At 47.1% G+C, this 23,504-nt stretch overlaps 1 protein-coding gene and 1 long non-coding RNA gene across 3 annotated transcripts in view; one reads left to right on the forward strand and one right to left on the reverse strand.

The window, feature by feature from the left end:
* Nucleotides 1–89: 89 nt before the first annotated feature.
* LOC135539293 (uncharacterized) lies at nucleotides 90–3,290 on the forward strand. 2 transcript variants are annotated; one of them, XR_010455597.1, is made up of 3 exons: nucleotides 90–1,371; nucleotides 1,445–2,884; nucleotides 3,227–3,290. It is a non-coding gene; the product is annotated as an uncharacterized LOC135539293 (long non-coding RNA). The 2 variants fall into 2 exon arrangements; XR_010455598.1 differs by lacking the exon at nucleotides 3,227–3,290 and having other exon boundaries at nucleotides 1,445–2,196; nucleotides 2,243–3,012.
* A 9,866-nt stretch (nucleotides 3,291–13,156) lies between these two features.
* The window catches only part of LOC135539289 (proline-rich protein 5-like), a 50,796-nt gene continuing 40,448 nt past the window's right edge, over nucleotides 13,157–23,504 (reverse strand). Inside the window, 3 exon segments of the mRNA XM_064965116.1 lie at nucleotides 13,157–14,145; nucleotides 19,158–19,219; nucleotides 21,040–21,116. Of these exon segments, the coding sequence (XP_064821188.1) occupies nucleotides 13,517–14,145; nucleotides 19,158–19,219; nucleotides 21,040–21,116 (768 nt within the window). The 3' untranslated portion in view covers nucleotides 13,157–13,516.

The following is a 23,504-nucleotide window of genomic DNA, read 5'->3' on the forward strand; positions in this document are numbered from 1 at the left end:
TACACCAGTTTATTTTAAATGAAATGGAGTTGAGTGTGTAGATATCAGTATGAAGGAAGAACTTACCACACCTTTCTGTCCTCAGCTCTGGAAGATCAAATCATGACAGTAAGCTGATCAGGTCACAGCTGGCTCTGGAAGATGTGATACATTCTCTCACCACACAGGGGCGCTGTTGTCCTTTCGCTCACGGACTGACTGGGCTTCCTTGTATCTATGGTCTGACGGACAAACAGCCCCATTCTCAGAGTTCATAACGGAGTGCTTACATTTCACTTGTGCAATTCAAGATATATTTATTTTACCCTTTCAGTATTTTTTATTTTTTTTGTTGTTGAAAAAGTTACAACATGTTATTTTAAGCTATACAGGTTTTGTGTTCTCAGAGGGATGGGATCAAAACACAGCAAGATGACAATTCAGTTAATAAGGTAAAAGAGTTCCATCCCCTTCAGACTAGTAAGGACAATGTGCATTATAATGCAGCTGTTCAGTTTGTTGACTGTGACACACAAACGCAGTCATTTCACTGTGAGAACTGCAACGAGTAGTTGTTTCCGATCATAGACGGACTGTAATAATAATAATAATAATGTGTTTTAAAGCCTACATACACACAAACAGGTTGTACTTTCTGGTCAATTCAATGTAGGCTTTTTTGTTGTTGCTTTTGATGACAACAACAGTACACCAAAGTTCAGAATAGATGAACTATGTTTCTGTGTGTTTGGCGTTTCTAATGATAAGCTAAGTGACGGCTGTAGTGGAGAGATAGAGGCAGGATAAAACACAACACATCACTCAAATGATTGGTGAGAAAATAGGTGAGGTACTGTACTGGCTAGATGGGATGTACTGTACTGTACTGGCTAGATGGGAGGTCCTGTACTCTATTGGCTAGAAGAGGTACTGTACTGGCTAGATGGGAGGTACTGTACTGTACTGGCAAGATGGGAGGTACTGTACTGGCTAGATGGGAGGTCCTGTACTCTATTGGCTAGAAGAGGTACTGTACTGGCTAGATGGGAGGTACTGTACTGTACTGGCAAGATGGGAGGTACTGTACTGGCTAGATGGGAGGTACTGTACTGGCTAGATGGTAGGTACTGTACTGGCTAGATGGGAGGTACTATACTGGCTAGATGGTAGGTACTGTACTGGCTAGATGGGAGGTACTGTACTGTAGTGGCTAGATGGGAGGTACTGTACTGGCTAGATGGTAGGTACTGTACTGGCTAGATGGGAGGTACTGTACTGGCTAGATGGGAGGTACTGTACTGGCTAGATGGGAGGTACTGTACTGGCTAGATGGGAGGTACTCCATCTTATTGGCTAGATGGGAGGTACTGTACTTTATTGGCTAGATGGGAGGTACTGTCTTATTGGCTAGATGGGAGGTACTGTACTGGCTAGATGGGAGGTACTCCATCTGGCTAGATGGGAGGTACTGTACTGGCTAGATGGGAGGTACTGTACTGTCTAGATGGTAGGTACTGTACTGGCTAGATGGGAGGTACTGTACTGGCTAGATGGGAGGTACTGTACTGTACTGGCTAGATGGGAGGTACTGTACTTTATTGGCTAGATGGGAGGTACTGTACTGGCTAGATGGTAGGTACTGTACTGGCTAGATGGGAGGTACTGTACTGTACTGGCTAGATGGTAGGTACTATACTGGCTAGATGGTAGATACTGTACTGTCTAGATGGTAGGTACTGTACTGTCTAGATGGGAGGTACTGTATTGTATTGGCTAGAAGGGATGTACTGTACTGTCTAGATGGTAGGTACTGTACTGTCTAGATGGTAGGTACTGTACTGGCTAGAAGGGAGGTACTGTACTGTCTAGATGGGAGGTACTGTATTGTATTGGCTAGAAGGGAGGTACTGTACTGTCTAGATGGTAGGTACTGTACTGGCTAGATGGGAGGTACTGTACTGTAGTGGCTAGATGGGAGGTACTGTACTGGCTAGATGGGAGGTACTGTACTGGCTAGATGGGAGGTACTGTACTGGCTAGATGGTAGGTACTGTACTGCATTTGGCTAGATGGGAGGTACTGTACTGGCTGGATGGAAGGTACTGTACTGTATTGGCTAGAAGAGGTACTGTACTGTCTAGATGGTAGGTACTGTACTGTCTAGATGGTAGGTACTGTACTGTCTAGATGGTAGGTACTGTACTGGCTAGATGGGAGGTACTGTACTGGCTAGATGGGAGGTACTGTACTGACTAGATGGGAGGTACTGTACTGGCTAGATGGGAGGTACTGTATTGTATTGGCTAGAAGGGATGTACTGTACAGTACTGGGTGGATGGGAGGTACAGTATTGTAGTGGGTGGATGGGAATATGTAAACCTAGCCAACATATCTGGGTTAGTATTCTGTATGTCAAATTGAGACATCCAGGCCCGCTAGCCAAAACGAACCGGTGTGTGACTGAACATTGTTAACTATGTTACTCGTATAATGCTCATTTGGGGGGGAGGTGCTTATGTTTGTCCTGGTACACACTTGTACAAGTCTGTAATGGAAATGTGTTTCTTACATACTGAGACCCTGAGGGAGTGGGGTCGCGACCTTTTAGGGTGATACCTTTCAGTATTGGCTTCTGTACTCCCAACCCTATTTTGTAAACCAGACACAGTGACGTGTGCAGTCTGGTTGAAATACTGCTATTCAGGCCTGTGAGCCGTCATCACGACCTCGGCAACAAGTTGATGTTTTCTCGCCCTCCTTCCCTGTTTACTGTTTTACGTTGCATGGTTTTCTCACACTGCATTTGAGTTATTTCCATGGTTAGACTGTATTTCAAGCAACAACTCTTTTACTCAACACACAACGTGTTTCTATTACAGTTAGAACAAAGAGGTCCCAGGTCTGAGTCGCTGTTCCAGGGTCGCTGTTCGCACGGTCGCTGTTCGCACGGTCGCTGTTCGCACGGTCGCTGTTCGCACGGTCGCTGTTCGCAGGGTCGCTGTTCGCAGGGTCGCTGTTCGCACTATTCAAGGTTCGCACGGTCGCTGTTCACTCGGATTTCGCACGGTCGCTGTTCGCAGAGTCAGCTGTTCGCAGAGTCGCTGTTCGCACGGTCGCTGTTCGCACGGTCGCTGTTCGCACGGTCGCTGTTCGCACGGTCGCTGTTCGCACGGTCGCTGTTCGCAGGGTCGCTGTTCGCAGGGTCGCATGTTCGCAGGGTCGCTGTTCGCAGGGTCGCTGTTCGCAGATCGCTGTTCGCAGGGTCGCTGTTCGCAGGGTCGCTGTTCGCAGAGTCGCTGTTCGCAGGGTCGCTGTTCCATTTCGCTGTTCGCAGGGTCGCTGTTCCAGGGTCGCTGTTCCACGGTCGCTGTTCGCACGAATCGCTGTTCCACCCGCTGTTCCCAGGGTCGCTGTTCGCAGGGTCGCATGTTCGCACGGTCGCTGATCGCACGGGTCGCTGTTCCACCTCGCTTTCTCACGGTCGCTGTTCCAGGGTCGCTGTTTTACGGTCGCTGTTCGCACGGTCGCTGTTCCATCGCTGTTCGCAGGGTCGCTGTTCCAGGGTCGCTGTTCGCAGGGTCGCTGTTCGCAGGGTCGCTGTTCGCACCTCGCTGTTCGCAGGGTCGCTCGCTGTTCATTGATTCGCTGTTCCAGGTCGCTGTTCGCACGGTCGCTGTTCCATCGCATTGTTCCACGGTCGCTGTTCGCAGGGTCGCTGTTCGCAGGGTCGCTGTTCCACGGTCGCTGTTCGCACCCGCTGTTCCATCTCGCTGTTCGCTACGGTCCATGTTCGCACGGTCGCTGTTCCAGGGTCGCTGTTCCAGGGTCGCTATGTTCCACGGTCGCTGTTCGCACGGTCGCACCGCACGGTCGCTGTTCCAGGGTCGCTGTTCGCAGGGTCGCCCCCACGGTCGCTGTTCGCACGGTCGCTGTTCGCACGGTCGCTGTTCGCAGGGTCGCTGTTCGCACCCGCTGTTCGCAGGGTCGCTGTTCGCAGGGTCGCTGTTCGCAGGGTCGCTGTTCGCAGGGTCGCTGTTCCACGGTCGCTGTTCGCACGGTCGCTGTTCGCACGGTCGCTGTTCGCACGGTCGCTGTTCGCACGGTCGCTGTTCGCAGGGTCGCTGTTCGCACGGTCGCTGTTCGCACGGTCGCTGTTCGCACGGTCGCTGTTCGCACGGTCGCTGTTCGCACGGTCGCTGTTCGCACAGTCGCTGTTCGCCGCTGCAGTTTGGAATGCCTGAACATGTGCACTTTAAAGTAGTGTATAGAAACAATGTTACATGTTTCAATGTCACACAAACCATTGTAGTTGTTGGCGTGGCTCAGTCTGTGTGAAGACGACCAAAGTGCTTTTTATTTGCTGGATAAAACTGTATTATTAACACAAAATAACTGTTTCGGTTTCATATTATTGGAAATGCTTTCAGAAAACATGTTGTTGCCTCATCTTTTCCGTTGTTGTTGTGAAGATTGTCCCTCATGTTTTGTGGTTGCGAGAGAAAAGACACCATTTGCAGTCACTTGAGTCTGAAAAAAATGTATTTAGAAAATGACTCTGAACCTGTCTGAAATACCATCCTGATCCCTAGTGCACCAGAGCCCTGGTCAAAAGTAGTGCACTACGTAGGGAATAGGGTGACATTTCCGACGCACACTTGTTTGCGTTGTGATTCCGTTTTCAAAGGAAGTCTGCATATTTATGTTGAAGAGAAGAAAAACAACTTTTTGTGAGCTGGTCTGTTTCCTCAGTTCTAGGTGTTTGTAAGGAAAATAAAAATGGACATTGTTGTGTCACTCACTCAACTTCCAGTTTCTTCCTTCGTACATCATACGAGCAAAACAACAGTTTACATTCCTAGAACTCATCATGGCTGTGTACCAATACCTATTCCCTATATAGGGCACTACTTTTGACCAGAGCCCTATGGGTCCTGTTTAAAAGAAGTGCACTACGTAGGGAATATGGTGCCATTTAGGATGCAAAGCAAAATTCATTCCTTGCAAATCACTTTCTTCACTTAAAACATGTTTCATATACGTTACATTTCTTCATACATACCACCGCTTGTAGAGACACTCGATCACAACAAGGGATCGTTTCTCTTGATGGGAATCATCATTGAAATAAACTGACATGTAAATAATGTCTGTCTGGATACACATCAGCAATCAGCCTGAACAGAACCAATGTCTGTCTGGACACACATCAACCTGAACAGAACCAATGTCTATCTGGATACACATCAACCTGAACAGAACCAATGTCTATCTGGATACACATCAACCTGAACAGAACCAATGTCTGTCTGGATACACATCAACCTGAACAGAACCGATGTCTATCTGGATACACATCAGCAATCAGCCTGAACAGAACCAATGTCCATCTGGATACACATCAACCTGAACAGAACCAATGTCTATCTGGATACACACCAGCCTGAACAGAACCAATGTCTGTCTGGATACACATCAGCCTGAACAGAACCAATGTCTGTCTGGATACACATCAACCTGAACAGAACCAATGTCTGTCTGGATACACATCAGCAATCAGCCTGAACAGAACCAATGTCTGGCTAGATGGGAGGTACATCTGGATACACATCATCCTGAACAGAACCAATGTCTATCTGGATACACACCAGCCTGAACAGAACCAATGTCTGTCTGGATACACATCAACCTGAACAGAACCAATGTCTGTCTGGATACACATCAGCAATCAGCCTGAACAGAACCAATGTCTATCTGGATACACATCAACCTGAACAGAACCAATGTCTGTCTGGATACACATCAACCTGAACAGAACCAATGTCTATCTGGATACACATCAGCCTGAACAGAACCAATGTCTATCTGGATACACATCAACCTGAACAGAACCAATGTCTATCTGGATACACACCAGCCTGAACAGAACCAATGTCTGTCTGGATACACATCAACCTGAACAGAACCAATGTCTATCTGGATACACACCAGCCTGAACAGAACCAATGTCTGTCTGGATACACACCAGCCTGAACAGAACCAATGTCTGTCTGGATACACATCAGCAATCAGCCTGAACAGAACCAATGTCTATCTGGATACACATCAACCTGAACAGAACCAATGTCTGTCTGGATACACATCAGCAATCAGCCTCAACAGAACCAATGGTATCTGGATACACATCAACCTCAACAGAACCAATGTCTGTCTGGATACACATCAGCAATCAGCCTCAACAGAACCAATGTCTATCTGGATACACATCAACCTGAACAGAACCAATGTCTGTCTGGATAGACACATCAACCTGAACAGAACCAATGTCTATCTGGATACACATCAGCAATCAGACTGGGACAGAACCAATGTCTATCTGGATACACATCAGCCTGAACAGAACCAATGTCTGTCTGGATACACATCAACCTGAACAGAACCAATGTCTATCTGGATACACACCAGCCTGAACAGAACCAATGTCTATCTGGATACACACCAGCCTGAACAGAACCAATGTCTATCTGGATACACATCAGCAATCAGCCTGAACAGAACCAATGTCTATCTGGATACATATCACCCTGAACAGAACCAATGTCTGTCTGGATACACATCAACCTGAACAGAACCAATGTCTATCTGGATACACATCAGCAATCAGCCTGAACAGAACCAATGTCTGTCTGGACACACATCAACCTGAACAGAACCAATGTCTATCTGGATACACATCAACCTGAACAGAACCAATGTCTGTCTGGATACACATCAACCTGAACAGAACCGATGTCTATCTGGATACACATCAGCAATCAGCCTGAACAGAACCAATGTCCATCTGGATACACATCAACCTGAACAGAACCAATGTCTATCTGGATACACACCAGCCTGAACAGAACCAATGTCTGTCTGGATACACATCAGCCTGAACAGAACCAATGTCTATCTGGATACACACCAGCCTGAACAGAACCAATGTCTGTCTGGATACATATCAGCAATCAGCCTGAACAGAACCAATGTCCATCTGGATACACATCAACCTGAACAGAACCAATGTCTATCTGGATACACACCAGCCTGAACAGAACCAATGTCTGTCTGGATACACACCAGCCTGAACAGAACCAATGTCTGTCTGGATACACATCAGCAATCAGCCTGAACAGAACCAATGTCTATCTGGATACACATCAACCTGAACAGAACCAATGTCTGTCTGGATACACATCAACCTGAACAGAACCAATGTCTATCTGGATACACATCAGCAATCAGACTGAACAGAACCAATGTCTATCTGGATACACATCAACCTGAACAGAACCAATGTCTATCTGGATACACACCAGCCTGAACAGAACCAATGTCTGTCTGGATACACATCAACCTGAACAGAACCAATGTCTATCTGGATACACACCAGCCTGAACAGAACCAATGTCTGTCTGGATACACACCAGCCTGAACAGAACCAATGTCTGTCTGGATACACATCAGCAATCAGCCTGAACAGAACCAATGTCTATCTGGATACACATCACCCTGAACAGAACCAATGTCTGTCTGGATACACATCAACCTGAACAGAACCAATGTCTATCTGGATACACATCAGCAATCAGCCTGAACAGAACCAATGTCTATCTGGATACACATCAACCTGAACAGAACCAATGTCTGTCTGGATACACATCAGCAATCAGCCTCAACAGAACCAATGTCTATCTGGATACACATCAACCTCAACAGAACCAATGTCTGTCTGGATACACATCAGCAATCAGCCTCAACAGAACCAATGTCTATCTGGATACACATCAACCTGAACAGAACCAATGTCTGTCTGGATACACATCAACCTGAACAGAACCAATGTCTATCTGGATACACATCAGCAATCAGACTGAACAGAACCAATGTCTATCTGGATACACATCAGCCTGAACAGAACCAATGTCTGTCTGGATACACATCAACCTGAACAGAACCAATGTCTATCTGGATACACACCAGCCTGAACAGAACCAATGTCTATCTGGATACACACCAGCCTGAACAGAACCAATGTCTATCTGGATACACATCAGCAATCAGCCTGAACAGAACCAATGTCTATCTGGATACATATCACCCTGAACAGAACCAATGTCTATCTGGATACACACCAGCCTGAACAGAACCAATGTCTGTCTGGATACACATCATCCTGAACAGAACCAATGTCTATCTGGATACACACCAGCCTGAACAGAACCAATGTCTGTCTGGATAACACCAGCCTGAACAGAACCAATGTCTCTCTGGATACACATCAGCAATCAGCCTGAACAGAACCAATGTCTATCTGGATACACATCAACCTGAACAGAACCAATGTCTATCTGGAACACATCAGCCTGAACAGAACCAATGTCTGTCTGGATACACATCAACCTGAACAGAACCAATGTCTATCTGGATACACACCAGCCTGAACAGAACCAATGTCTATCTGGATACACACCAGCCTGAACAGAACCAATGTCTATCTGGATACACATCAGCAATCAGCCTGAACAGAACCAATGTCTATCTGGATACATATCACCCTGAACAGAACCAATGTCTATCTGGATACATATCACCCTGAACAGAACCAATGTCTATCTGGATACACACCAGCCTGAACAGAACCAATGTCTGTCTGGATACACATCAACCTGAACAGAACCAATGTCTATCTGGATACACACCAGCCTGAACAGAACCAATGTCTGTCTGGATACACACCAGCCTGAACAGAACCAATGTCTCTCTGGATACACATCAGCAATCAGCCTGAACAGAACCAATGTCTATCTGGATACACATCAACCTGAACAGAACCAATGTCTATCTGGATACACATCAGCAATCAGCCTGAACAGAACCAATGTCTATCTGGATACACATCAACCTGAACAGAACCAATGTCTGTCTGGATACACATCAGCAATCAGCCTCAACAGAACCAATGTCTATCTGGATACACATCAACCTCAACAGAACCAATGTCTGTCTGGATACACATCAACCTGAACAGAACCAATGTCTATCTGGATACACACCAGCCTGAACAGAACCAATGTCTATCTGGATACACACCAGCCTGAACAGAACCAATGTCTATCTGGATACACATCAGCAATCAGCCTGAACAGAACCAATGTCTATCTGGATACATATCACCCTGAACAGAACCAATGTCTATCTGGATACACACCAGCCTGAACAGAACCAATGTCTGTCTGGATACACATCAACCTGAACAGAACCAATGTCTATCTGGATACACACCAGCCTGAACAGAACCAATGTCTGTCTGGATACACACCAGCCTGAACAGAACCAATGTCTCTCTGGATACACATCAGCAATCAGCCTGAACAGAACCAATGTCTATCTGGATACACATCAACCTGAACAGAACCAATGTCTATCTGGATACACATCAGCCTGAACAGAACCAATGTCTGTCTGGATACACATCAACCTGAACAGAACCAATGTCTATCTGGATACACACCAGCCTGAACAGAACCAATGTCTATCTGGATACACACCAGCCTGAACAGAACCAATGTCTATCTGGATACACATCAGCAATCAGCCTGAACAGAACCAATGTCTATCTGGATACATATCACCCTGAACAGAACCAATGTCTATCTGGATACATATCACCCTGAACAGAACCAATGTCTATCTGGATACACACCAGCCTGAACAGAACCAATGTCTGTCTGGATACACATCAACCTGAACAGAACCAATGTCTATCTGGATACACACCAGCCTGAACAGAACCAATGTCTGTCTGGATACACACCAGCCTGAACAGAACCAATGTCTCTCTGGATACACATCAGCAATCAGCCTGAACAGAACCAATGTCTATCTGGATACACATCAACCTGAACAGAACCAATGTCTATCTGGATACACATCAGCAATCAGCCTGAACAGAACCAATGTCTATCTGGATACACATCAACCTGAACAGAACCAATGTCTGTCTGGATACACATCAGCAATCAGCCTCAACAGAACCAATGTCTATCTGGATACACATCAACCTCAACAGAACCAATGTCTGTCTGGATACACATCAGCCTGAACAGAACCAATGTCTATCTGGATACATATCACCCTGAACAGAACCAATGTCTATCTGGATACATATCACCCTGAACAGAACCAATGTCTATCTGGATACATATCACCCTGAACAGAACCAATGTCTAAAATAAAAGAGCTGTAGAAAGTTACTCATCTTAATAAAAATCTGTATAGAACTTTTACCTTTAGAAAAATCAAGTGTGATTCTGGCTATTTAGGCAATGTGACAGTGCCTTCGGAAAGTATTCAGACCCCTTGACTTTTTCCACATTTTGTTACGTTACAGCCTTATTCTAAAATAGATTTTTTTTAAACAATTCCTCAGCAATCTACACACAATACCCCATAATGACAAAGCAAAACATTTTTATTTGATTTTTTTTGCTAATTTATAAAAGTAAAAAACTAATTTATTTCTGTAGAGATGGGAGAACTTTCCAGAAGGACAACCATCTCTGCAGCACTCCACCAATCAGACCTTTTATGGTAGAGTGGCCAGATGAAAGCCACTACTCAGTATAAAGACACATGACAGCCCGCTTGGAGTTTGCCAAAAGGACTCAGATCATGAGAAACAAGAAATTAGTCCTAAAGACCATGAGAAACAAGATTATCTGGTCTGATGAAACCAAGATTGAACTCTTTGGCCTGAATGCCAAGCATCACATCTGGAGGAAACCTGGCACCATCCCTACGGTGAAGCATGGCGGTGGCAGCATCATGCTGTGGGGATGTTTTTCAGCAGCAGGGACTGAGAGACTAGTCAGGATCGAGGGAAAGATGAACGGAGCAAAGTACAGAGATCCTTGATGAAAACCTGCTTCAGAGCACTCAGGACCTCAGACTGGGGAGAAGGTTCACCTTCCAACAGGACAACGACCCTAAGCACACAGCCAAGACAACGCAGGAGTGGCTTAGGGACAAGTCTCTGAATGTCCTTGTGTGGCCCAGCCAGAGCCCGGACTTGAACCCGATTGAACATCATGGAATAATCTGCAATCCGTGCTTCATCTAGATATGTTAGTGCCACTGAATACATTTAAAATATTTGGAGACTGTTACGGAGGAGTGTAAATGTTTTTTTTAGGCTGGATCATGTTGTTGTATGTTTTAATTATGTAATGTATTGATTGTTGCTGACTTCTTGGCCAGGTCTCCCTTGAAAAAGAGACTCTGGGTCTCAATGGGCTTTTCCTGGTTAAATAAAACATCTCTGGAGAGACCTGAAAATAGTTTTTGCAGCAATGCTCCCCAACCTGGCATTGCAGGTCCTCTCAAGCAGAGAAGAATGGGACAAAGCCCCCAAATACAGGTGTACCAAGCTTGTAGCGTCAAACCCAAGAAGACTCGATGCTGTCATCGCTGCCAAAGGTGCTTCAACAAAGTACTGTTGTGTCTGAATACTTATGTAAATTTCATTTTTTATTTGTCATAAATTAACAAAACTTTTTTTTTAAACGGATTTTGCTTTGTCACTATGGGGGTATTGTGTGTAAATTGATGAGGGGAAAAAAACAATTTAATACATTTTAGAGTAAAGTTGCAACGTAAGAACATTTGGGAAAAGTCAAGGGGTCTGAATACTTTCCGAAGGGTCAGGTGACAATTTCAATCACGCTATACAGCAGATCTTCAGCACTACGGATTGAATCAAGCCCACAATCCTGAACAGACCAACAACAATTCTGCATTAAATGTCAAGTTTGAGTTGAGGTTCCGTTTGACATAATCATGAGATCAAATCAGAATGTCTTGTCCATCAAATGCTACAATAATTAATGGCAATACATTTGAACGTTGTCATTGTTTTTAGAAAATCATAAATCCAACTCCATAAATTGTACATGGCTGTGTCATACAAGGTCATTTAGAATACAAACGATCTTACTAACTCATTAGTTGAGAGAAGACATGTGTTTAACTAAATTATTAGTTGAGAGAAGACATGTGTTAAACTAAATCATTAGTTGAGAGAAGACATGTGTTTAACTATTTGGATCGTCGTAAGAAGAGCTAGAAGTGTGAGAGTCTGTGGCTCTGAGGTTCATTTCCTACCTTCAACCATGGAGGTTATGGGTTCAAATCTTGGGTTTGAGTTATTGGTAATTTCAGCAATTCTCAATGTGAAAATGACAAAGAAAACAGTTATAGGTGTGAAGGAGTCTGTGGCTCTGGTGTAAAGATCTCACCCCATATGTTCAGGGTTGTGGGTTCAAGTCACAGCTCTGGTTCAGAATGTGTTGTGGTCATAAACCTCTGAGAAAGTAGACCCTTAATTTTCAAAATTATCTTTTTTTTTAAAACCTACAGGTCTACTTTTCCCAGAGGTTTTCCACCATAACTGCTGCTATTCACAGGAGGGGAAACCCCCAGCAGTTGTCACAGTCCTCCAGGCTTTGACAGGAAACATACCTACGACCCCATGCTCATGGGGTGAGATCCTTACCACTGAGCCACCAGATCCCTTCACGTTCCAAAAAACATCTCTTTGTGTATTTGACATTAAGACTTGACTCTGGCGCAGCAGGCACTTGCACATCCCGTCCACACGGGGGCGATGTTGAAGCAGAAACAAAGGCCCAGCCACAGATCACTCACTGTGGCAGAAATATCACCCAGGCCTACACGATACCTACTGCTTAAAATGAAGACATGTGAACACTATCTTATCTCCTCACCCCAGCACTGCCTCTTGAACAAGAGACATGTTGCGAAAGCAATGAACTCATGACCTCTGGTGAACCAGGTGTGGGTCATCCCAGAGAGCTCAGCTCGGTCTGATTGATCTCTTCTCCTTTCCACTGGGCCTTCCACAAGACTTGAAGAGACACCTCAGACTGTTTCCTTTCCACTGGGCCTTCCACAAGACTTGAAGAGACACCTCAAACTGTTTCCTTTCCACTGGGCCTTTCACAAGACTTGAAGAGACACCTCAAACTGTTTCAGTTGTCAGTCACTGAGCATCAGTAATACAAACACAAAGAAATACAAATAAGTACAGTTTATCCACAAAATGAAGCACTAGAAGTAAAAATCAAGCAAAACATTTTTTTTTTAATCAAAGGTAATTTACTGTAGAAATATTCCATGAAAAATAGGCCCCAGAAAGAGCGTTGTGTTTTCAGAGACGACGGTGTGAGTGGAGTACAGATGGTGTCAGTGGAGTACAGATGGTGTGAGTGGAGTACAGATGGTGTCAGTGGAGTACAGATGGTGTCAGTGGAGTACAGATGGTGTCAGTACGTGTGATAATCCCTTGAGATTCATCAGACCTCCAGGGCTGCAAATCTCCAGACACTTTCTCACTTGTCACAGATTTTCCAGAAATCAGTGGTGAATAAGCAGGCAATCACATAGATCATCCAACTGTGATTAGTTACCAGAAAACCCCAAATTACACCACACTCTGTCTACCACTCTCCCTGCTGTAACCAGAGGATGAAGAGTCTGAGCAGCTGTGGTGGGAGAAGTCTATGAAGATGCCATCAGGGTCAGAGTCCATAGAGTCCAGTATCTGATCTACCACTGTCTCCGGGCTGGAGGAACAGCTGGGGATCGACCCCGTCTCTGAACCAGAGTGGACCTGACACAGAACAGAGGGGGACACCGTCGACTCCCCCCCGCCGTGGAGGAAGGGTCCTGGGGACTGAGAGTCCTGAAAGATGGAGGGCTGGAGTAGGGACCCCAAAGACTCAGACCCCACAGACCCACAGAGATCCAGACTTCCTCCACCACAAACAACCCCTGTCAGGCTGAGCTCCTGCTCCAGGGAGGAGAGGCCCGGCTGGGCCGCGGAGGCCAGCGAGGAAGTGGTGCTGATGTCGTTGATGGCGCCTTCTTCCAGACAGGAAGTCATCTCGCAGACGGAATGGCGGCGGATGCCCATGCTGCTCACGGAGCCTGTCTCGGTATCATACTCCACCACAGGAGTCAACATGGGCACGTTGTAGGACTTGGAGCGCATCACCAGGTTCTTTACGGGGGCGTCGCCTGACTTGGGCCAGCACCGCTGCAAACGCTTTTCTGGAGAGGATAGGAGGAGGGGTGAAGAGGGATGAGGATAGGAGGAGGGGTGAAGAGGGATGAGGATAGGAGGAGTGGTGAAGAGGGATGAGGATAGGAGGAGGGGTGAAGAGGGATGAGGATAGGAGGAGGGGTGAAGAGGGATGAGGATAGGAGGAGGGGTGAAGAGGGATGAGGATAGGAGGAGGGGTGAAGAGGGATGAGGATAGGAGGAGGGGTGAAGAGGGATGAGGATAGAGGAGGGGTGAAGAGGGATGAGGATAGGAGGAGGGGTGAAGAGGGATGAGGATAGGAGGAGGGGTGAAGAGGGATAGGAGGAGGAGGGTGAAGAGGGATGAGGATAGGAGGAGGGGTGAAGAGGATGAGGATAGGAGGAGGGGTGAAGAGGGAGGAGGATAGGAGGAGGGGTGAAGAGGGATGAGGATAGGAGGAGGAGGGGTGAAGAGGGATGAGGATAGGAGGAGGGGCGAAGAGGGATGAGGATAGGAGGAGGGGTGAAGAGGGATGAGGATAGGAGGAGGGGCGAAGAGGGATGAGGATAGGAGGAGGGGTGAAGAGGGATGAGGATAGGAGGAGGGGTGAAGATGAGGATAGGAGGATAGGAGGAGGGGTGAAGAGGGATGAGGATAGAAGGAGGGGTGAAGAGGGATGAGGATAGGAGGAGGGGTGAAGAGGTATGAGGATAGGAGGAGGGGTGAAGATAGGAGGAGGATAGGAGGAGGGGTGAAGAGGGATGAGGATAGGAGGAGGGGTGAAGAGGGATGAGGATAGGAGGAGGGGTGAAGAGGGATGAGGATAGGAGGAGGGGTGAAGAGGGATGAGGATAGGAGGAGGGGTGAAGAGGGATGAGGATAGGAGGAGGGTGAAGGATAGGGAGGAGGAGGGGTGAAGAGGGATGAGGATAGGAGGAGGGGTGAAGAGGGATGAGGATAGGAGGAGGGGTGAAGAGGGATGAGGATAGGAGGAGGGGCGAAGAGGGATGAGGATAGGAGGAGGGCAAAGAGGGATGAGGATAGGAGGAGGGGTGAAGATAGGAGGAGGATAGGAGGAGGGGTGAAGAGGGATGAGGATAGGAGGAGGGGTGAAGAGGATGAGGATAGGAGGAGGGGTGAAGAGGGATGAGGAGGGTGAAGAGGGAGGAGGATAGAGGGAGGAGGGGTGGATAGGAGGAGGGGTGAAGAGGGAGGAGGATAGGAGGAGGGGTGAAGAGGGAGGAGGATAGGAGGAGGGGTGAAGAGGGAGGAGGATAGGAGGAGGGGTGAAGAGGGAGGAGGATAGGAGGAGGGGTGAAGAGGGAAGAGGATAGGAGGAGGGGTGAAGAGGGATGAGGATAGGAGGAGGGGTGAAGAGGGATGAGGATAGGAGGAGGGGTGAAGATAGGAGGAGGATAGGAGGAGGGGTGAAGAGGGAGGAGGAGGGGGTGAAGAGGGATGAGGATAGGAGGAGGGGTGAAGAGGGATGAGGATAGGAGGAGGGGTGAAGAGGGAGGAGGATAGGAGGAGGGGTGAAGAGGGATGAGGATAGGAGGAGGGGTGAAGAGGGATGAGGATAGGAGGAGGGGTGAAGAGGGAGGAGGAGAGGTGAAGAGGGATGAGGATAGGAGGAGGGGTGAAGAGGGATGAGGATAGGAGGAGGGGTGAAGAGGGATGAGGATAGGAGGAGGGGCGAAGAGGGATGAGGATAGGAGGAGGGGTGAAGAGGGATGAGGATAGGAGGAGGGTGAAGAGGGATGAGGATAGGAGGAGGGTGAAGATAGGAGGAGGAAGAGGGATGAGGATAGGAGGAGGGGTGAAGAGGGATAGGAGGAGGGGTGAAGAGGGAGGATAGGAGGAGGGGTGAAGAGGGATGAGGATAGGAGGAGGGTGAAGAGGGATGAGGATAGGAGGAGAGGTGAAGAGGAGGGGGAAGAGGTATGAGGATAGAGGAGGGGTGAAGAGGATGAGGATAGGAGGAGGGGTGAAGAGGGATGAGGATAGGAGGAGGGGGTGAAGAGGGATGAGGATAGGAGGAGGGGTGAAGAGGGATGAGGATAGGAGGAGGGGTGAAGAGGGATGAGGATAGGAGGAGGGGTGAAGAGGTATGAGGATAGGAGGAGGGGTGAAGAGGGATGAGGATAGGAGGAGGGGTGAAGAGGGATAGGAGGAGGGGTGAAGAGGGATAGGAGGAGGGGAGAGGGATAGGAGGAGGGGTGAAGAGGGATGAGGATAGGAGGAGGGGTGAAGAGGGATGAGGATAGGAGGAGGGGTGAAGAGGGATGAGGATAGGAGGAGGGGTGAAGAGGGAGGAGGATAGGAGGAGGGGTGAAGAGGGATGAGGATAGGAGGAGGGGTGAAGAGGGATGAGGATAGGAGGAGGGGTGAAGAGGGATGAGGATAGGAGGAGGGTGAAGAGGGATGAGGATAGGAGGAGGGGTGAAGAGGGATGAGGATAGGAGGATGGGGTGAAGAGGGATGAGGATAGGAGGAGGGGTGAAGAGGGATGAGGATAGGACAGGGGTGAAGAGGGATGAGGACAGGAGGAGGGGTGAACAGGTGAATGGAGAGTAAAGGGATCATGGATGAGGAGGGGTAAAGGGATGAGGATAGGAGGAGGGGTGAAGAGGATAATAGGAGGAGGGGCAGGATATTGGATTGAGGAGGGGTGAAGGGATGAGGATAGGAGCCGGGGAGGAGGATAGGAGGAGAAGACCTTCTGAACCAGGAAGGGGGTGAAGAGGTATGAGGATAGGAGGAGGGGTGAAGAGGGATGGATAGGAGGAGGGGTGAAGAGGGAGGAGGATAGGAGGAGTCACTGAAGAGGGAGGAGGATAGGAGGAGGGGTGAAGATAGGAGGAGGATAGGAGGAGGGGTGAAGAGGGAGTCCTCAGTCACGATGGAGGAGGAGGGGTGAAGAGGGAGGAGGATAGGACACCCTGAAGAGGGAGGAGGATCAGGAGTTAGTCCTCAGGGACTCCTTGAGGACTCATGGACACCCTGGAACAGGATAGGACAGGGGTGAAGAGGGATCAGGATAGGAGGACTCATGGACAGGATGGAAGGGGTGAAGAGGGATAGGAGAGGGGTGAAGAGGGATGAGGACTCATGGACACCCTGGAAGAGGGATGAGGATCAGGAGGAGTCCTGAAGAGGGATGAGGACTCATGGACACCCTGAACACACACATCACAGTTAGTCCTGAAGTCACTCCTTGAGACTCATGGACACCCTGGAACAGGGATGACATAGGAGGAGGGGTGAAGTCAGGGAGGAGGATCATGGACAGGGGTGAAGAGGGATGAGGTTAGGAGTCACTCCTGAAGAGGGATGGACACCCTGGAACACACACATCAAGAGGGATGAGGATCATGGACAGGGGTGAACAGGTATGAGGATCACAGGAGGAGGGTGAAGACTCATGACATAGGACACACATCACAGAGGGATGAGGATAGACTCATGGACACCCTGGAACAGGAGACATCACAGTTAGTCCTCAGGATAGAGGATGGACACCCTGGAACACACACATCACAGTTAGTCCTCAGTCACTCCTTTAGACTCATGGACAGGGGTGAACAGGGATGAGGATCAGGAGTTAGTCCTCAGTCACTCCTTTAGACTCATGGACACCCTGGAACACACACATCACAGGAGTCCTCAGAGGGAGGAGGATGGACACCCTGGAACACACACATCACAGTTAGTCCTCAGTCAGGGATGAGACTCATGGACACCCTGGAACACACACATCAGGAGTTAGTCCTCAGAGGGATGAGACTCATGGACACCCTGGAAGAGGGACAGGATCAGGAGGAGTCCTCAGTCACTCCTTTAGACTCATGGACACCCTGGAACACACAGGATCACAGGAGTCCGAAGGGATGAGGATAGGAACTCATGGACACCCTGGAACATAAAGAGGGATGAGGATCAGGACAGTAACGAAGAGGGATGAGGATAGGAGACAGTAACTAATGAGGATAGGAGGAGAAGAGGTATGAGGATAACTGGGTGAAGAGGGATGAGGACAGGAGGAACTGCTGTCAGAGGGATGAGGACAGTAAGGAACTGGTGAAGAGGGATGAGGATAACTAACTGTCTGAAGAGGGATGAGGATAGGAGGAGGGGTGAAGAGGGATGAGGATAGGAGGAGGACAGTAACTAAGGGATGATAGAGGAGAGAAGGTAACTAAGGGATGAGGATAGGAGGAGGGGTGAAGAGGGATGAGGATAGGACAGGGGTGAACTGATGTCAGAGGAGGATAGAGGAGGGACTGGATGTCAGGAGGGGTGAAGTAAGGGATAAGGAGTCAGAGGAAGAGGGATGATAACTGTCTGAAGAGGGATGAGGATGTATATCAGTGACAGTAAGGGATGAGGATCAGGAGGAGGACAGTAAGAGGGATGAGGATAGAGGAGGAGGGATGAGGATAGAAGGAGGGGTGAAGAGGGATGACAGGATAACTGTCTGAGAGGGTGACAGTAATAAGGATAGGAGGAGGGGTGAAGTAATAACTGTAGGATCAGAGGAGACAGTAATAACTGAGGGGTGAAGAGGGATGAGGATAGGAACTGAAGAGGGAGAGGATAGGACAGTAACTAACTGTCTGATCAGGAGGAGGACAGTAACTAAGGGATGGAGAGGAGGAGACAGTAACTAACTGTATGTCAGAGGAGGACAGTGAAGATAGGAGGAGATAGGAGGAGACAGTAACTAACTGATGTCAGAGGAGAGACAGTAACTAACTGAGGATAGAGGAGGACAGTAACTAACTGTATATCAGGAGGAGAGACAGTAACTAATGATGTCAGGGAGAAGAGGGATGAGGATAGGAGGAGGGGTGAAGAGGAGAGTGAAGGATAAAGATGGGATGTGAAGAAGTTAAATGAGACAGACATTGAACAACTGTATAGACCAGTATAACACAGTAACTAACAGCACAGCTGAACAGCTGTGAATGGAGAGTAAAACTCATATCATGGTGACAGTAACTAAATCATTTAGCTGTATGAGTACAGTCTAACTAACTGTACGCAGGAGGAGTATTGCATTGAGGACAGTTAGTCCGTGGGTTCCCAGGTACGGAGACAGTGAACTAACTGTCTATCAGAGGTACTCAGTAAGTCACTCCTTTAGACTCATGGACACCCTGGAACACACACATCACAGTTAGTCCTCAGTCACTCCTTTAGACTCATGGACACCCTGGAACAACACATCACAGTTAGTCCTCAGTCACTCCTTTAGACTCATGGACACCCTGGAACAACACATCACAGTTAGTCCTCAGTCACTCCTTTAGACTCATGGACACCCTGGAACACACACATCACAGTTAGTCCTCAGTCACTCCTTTAGACTCATGGACACCCTGGAACACACACATCACAGTTAGTCCTCAGTCACTCCTTTAGACTCATGGACACCCTGGAACACACACATCACAGTTAGTCCTCAGTCACTCCTTTAGACTCATGGACACCCTGGAACTAACACATCACAGTTAGTCCTCAGTCACTCCTTTAGACTCATGGACACCCTGGAACACACACATCACAGTTAGTCCTCAGTCACTCCTTTAGACTCATGGACACCCTGGAACAACACATCACAGTTAGTCCTCAGTCACTCCTTTAGACTCATGGACACCCTGGAACACACACATCACAGTTAGTCCTCAGTCACTCCTTTAGACTCATGGACACCCTGGAAACACACATCACAGTTAGTCCTCAGTCACTCCTTTAGACTCATGGACACCCTGGAACACACACATCACAGTTAGTCCTCAGTCACTCCTTTGACTCATGGACACCCTGGAACAACACATCACAGTTAGTCCTCAGTCACTCCTTTAGACTCATGGACACCCTGGAACACACACACACAGTTAGTCCTCAGTCACTCCTTTAGACTCATGGACACCCTGGAACAACACATCACAGTTAGTCCTCAGTCACTCCTTTAGACTCATGGACACCCTGGAACACACACATCACAGTTAGTCCTCAGTCACTCCTTTAGACTCATGGACACCCTGGAACACACACATCACAGTTAGTCCTCAGTCACTCCTTTAGACTCATGGACACCCTGGAACACACACATCACAGTTAGTCCTCAGTCACTCCTTTAGACTCATGGACACCCTGTAACACACACATCACAGTTAGTCCTCAGTCACTCCTTTAGACTCATGGACACCCTGGAACACACACATCACAGTTAGTCCTCAGTCACTCCTTTAGACTCATGGACACCCTGGAACACACACATCACAGTTAGTCCTCAGTCACTCCTTTAGACTCATGGACACCCTGGAAACACACATCACAGTTAGTCCTCAGTCACTCCTTTAGACTCGTGGACACCCTGGAACACACACATCACAGTTAGTCCTCAGTCACTCCTTTAGACTCAGTGGACACCCTGGAACACACACATCACAGTTAGTCCTCAGTCACTCCTTTAGACTCAGTTATGGACACCCTGGAACACACACATCACAGTTAGTCCTCAGTCACTCCTTTAGACTCATGGACACCCTGTAACTACACACATCACAGTTAGTCCTCAGTCACTCCTTTAGACTCATGGACACCCTGGAACACACACATCACAGTTAGTCCTCAGTCACTCCTTTAGACTCATGGACACCCTGGAACACACACATCACAGTTAGTCCTCAGTCACTCCTTTAGACTCATGGACACCCTGGAACACACACATCACAGTTAGTCCTCAGTCACTCCTTTAGACTCATGGACACCCTGGAACACACACACACAGTTAGTCCTCAGTCACTCCTTTAGACTCATGGACACCCTGGAACACACACATCACAGTTAGTCCTCAGTCACTCCTTTAGACTCATGGACACCCTGGAACACACACACACAGTTAGTCCTCAGTCACTCCTTTAGACTCATGGACACCCTGGAACACACACATCACAGTTAGTCCTCAGTCACTCCTTTAGACTCATGGACACCCTGGAACACACACACACAAACACACACACACACAGTGAGACTCCCACAGGACACCACACCTGCTGTACACTCACGAAAATCTGTGCTTATCATTTGTCAACCACCTAAAATAAATCTGTCCTTAAACCATAACCATATTTGAGTCTATTGAAATCATTGTTTCTGAGGAAATACATTGTCCATTAGAGGGCTCTGTGTTTGTTGTTTAGGATAGAACAGAAAGAAAGGGAAAGGGTAAGAGCATGTGGAAAACACAGAGTAAATACTGAGCTGGAGGAAAGTAACTGAGTAACTATATCAGAGGAGAGACAGTAACTAACTCTGTCAGGGGAGAGACAGTAACTAACTGTCTGTCAGAGGAGAGACAGTAACTAACTGTCTGTCAGAGGAGAGACAGTAACTAACTGTCTGTCAGAGGAGAGACAGTAACTAACTGTCTGTCAGAGGAGAGACAGTAACTAACTGTATATCAGAGGAGAGACAGTAACTAACTGTATGTCAGAGGAGAGACAGTAACTAACTGTATATCAGAGGAGAGACAGTAACTAACTGTATATCAGAGGAGAGACAGTAACTAACTGTCTGTCAGAGGAGAGACAGTAACTAACTGTCTGTCAGAGGAGAGACAGTAACTAACTGTCTGTCAGAGGAGAGACAGTAACTAACTGTATCAGGAGAGACAGTAACTAACTGTCTGTCAGAGGAGAGACAGTAACTAACTGTCTGTCAGAGGAGAGACAGTAACTAACTGTCTGTCAGAGGAGAGACAGTAACTAACTGTCTGTCAGAGGAGAGACAGTAACTAACTGTCTGTCAGAGGAGAGACAGTAACTAACTGTCTGTCAGAGGAGAGACAGTAACTAACTGTATGTCAGAGGACAGTAACTAACTGTATATCAGAGGAGAGACAGTAAATAACTCTGTCAGGGGAGAGACAGTAACTGTCTGTCAGAGGAGAGACAGTAACTAACTGTATGTCAGAGGAGAGACAGTAAATAACTCTGTCAGGGGAGAGACAGTAACTGTCTGTCAGAGGAGAGACAGTAACTAACTGTCTGTCAGAGGAGAGACAGTAACTAACTGTATGTCAGAGGACAGTAACTAACTGTATATCAGAGGAGAGACAGTAACTAACTGTCTGTCAGAGGAGAGACAGTAACTAACTGTCTGTCAGAGAGACAGTAACTAACTGTATATCAGAGAGACAGTAACTAACTGTATATACAGTTAGGAGAGACAGTAACTAACTGTATATCAGAGGTGAGACAGTAACTAACTGTCTGTCAGAGAGACAGTAACTAACTGTATATACAGTTAGGAGAGACAGTAACTAACTGTATATACAGTTAGGAGAGACAGTAACTAACTGTATATACAGTTAGGAGAGACAGTAACTAACTGTATGTCAGAGGAGAGACAGTAACTACCTGTATATACAGTTAGGAGAGACAGTAACTACCTGTATATACAGTTAGGAGAGACAGTAACTACCTGTATGTCAGAGGAGAGACAGTAACTACCTGTATGTCAGAGGAGAGACAGTAACTACCTGTATGTCAGAGGAGAGACAGTAACTAACTATATCAGAGGAGAGACAGTAACTACCTGTATATACAGTTAGGAGAGACAGTAACTAACTGTCTGTCAGAGGAGAGACAGTAACTACCTGTATATACAGTTAGGAGAGACAGTAACTAACTGTATATACAGTTAGGAGAGACAGTAACTACCTGTATGTCAGAGGAGAGACAGTAACTACCTGTATATACAGTTAGGAGAGACAGTAACTAACTGTCTGTCAGAGGAGAGACAGTAACTACCTGTATATACAGTTAGGAGAGACAGTAACTACCTGTCTGTCAGAGGAGAGACAGTAACTACCTGTATATACAGTTAGGAGAGACAGTAACTACCTGTATATACAGTTAGGAGAGACAGTAACTAACTGTCTGTCAGAGAGACAGTAACTAACTGTATGTCAGAGGAGAGACAGTAACTACCTGTCTGTCAGAGGAGAGACAGTAACTACCTGTATATACAGTTAGGAGAGACAGTAACTACCTGTATATACAGTTAGGAGAGACAGTAACTACCTGTATATACAGTTAGGAGAGACAGTAACTAACTGTCTGTCAGAGGAGAGACAGTAACTACCTGTATATACAGTTAGGAGAGACAGTAACTACCTGTATATACAGTTAGGAGAGACAGTAACTACCTGTATATACAGTTAGGAGAGACAGTAACTAACTGTCTGTCAGAGGAGAGACAGTAACTACCTGTATATACAGTTAGGAGAGACAGTAACTACCTGTATATACAGTTAGGAGAGACAGTAACTACCTGTCTGTCAGAGAGACAGTAACTACCTGTATTTACAGTTAGGAG

The sequence above is a fragment of the Oncorhynchus masou genome, unplaced genomic scaffold, assembly GCF_036934945.1.
Source record: "Oncorhynchus masou masou isolate Uvic2021 unplaced genomic scaffold, UVic_Omas_1.1 unplaced_scaffold_850, whole genome shotgun sequence".
Taxonomy (NCBI): Eukaryota; Metazoa; Chordata; class Actinopteri; order Salmoniformes; family Salmonidae; genus Oncorhynchus; species Oncorhynchus masou.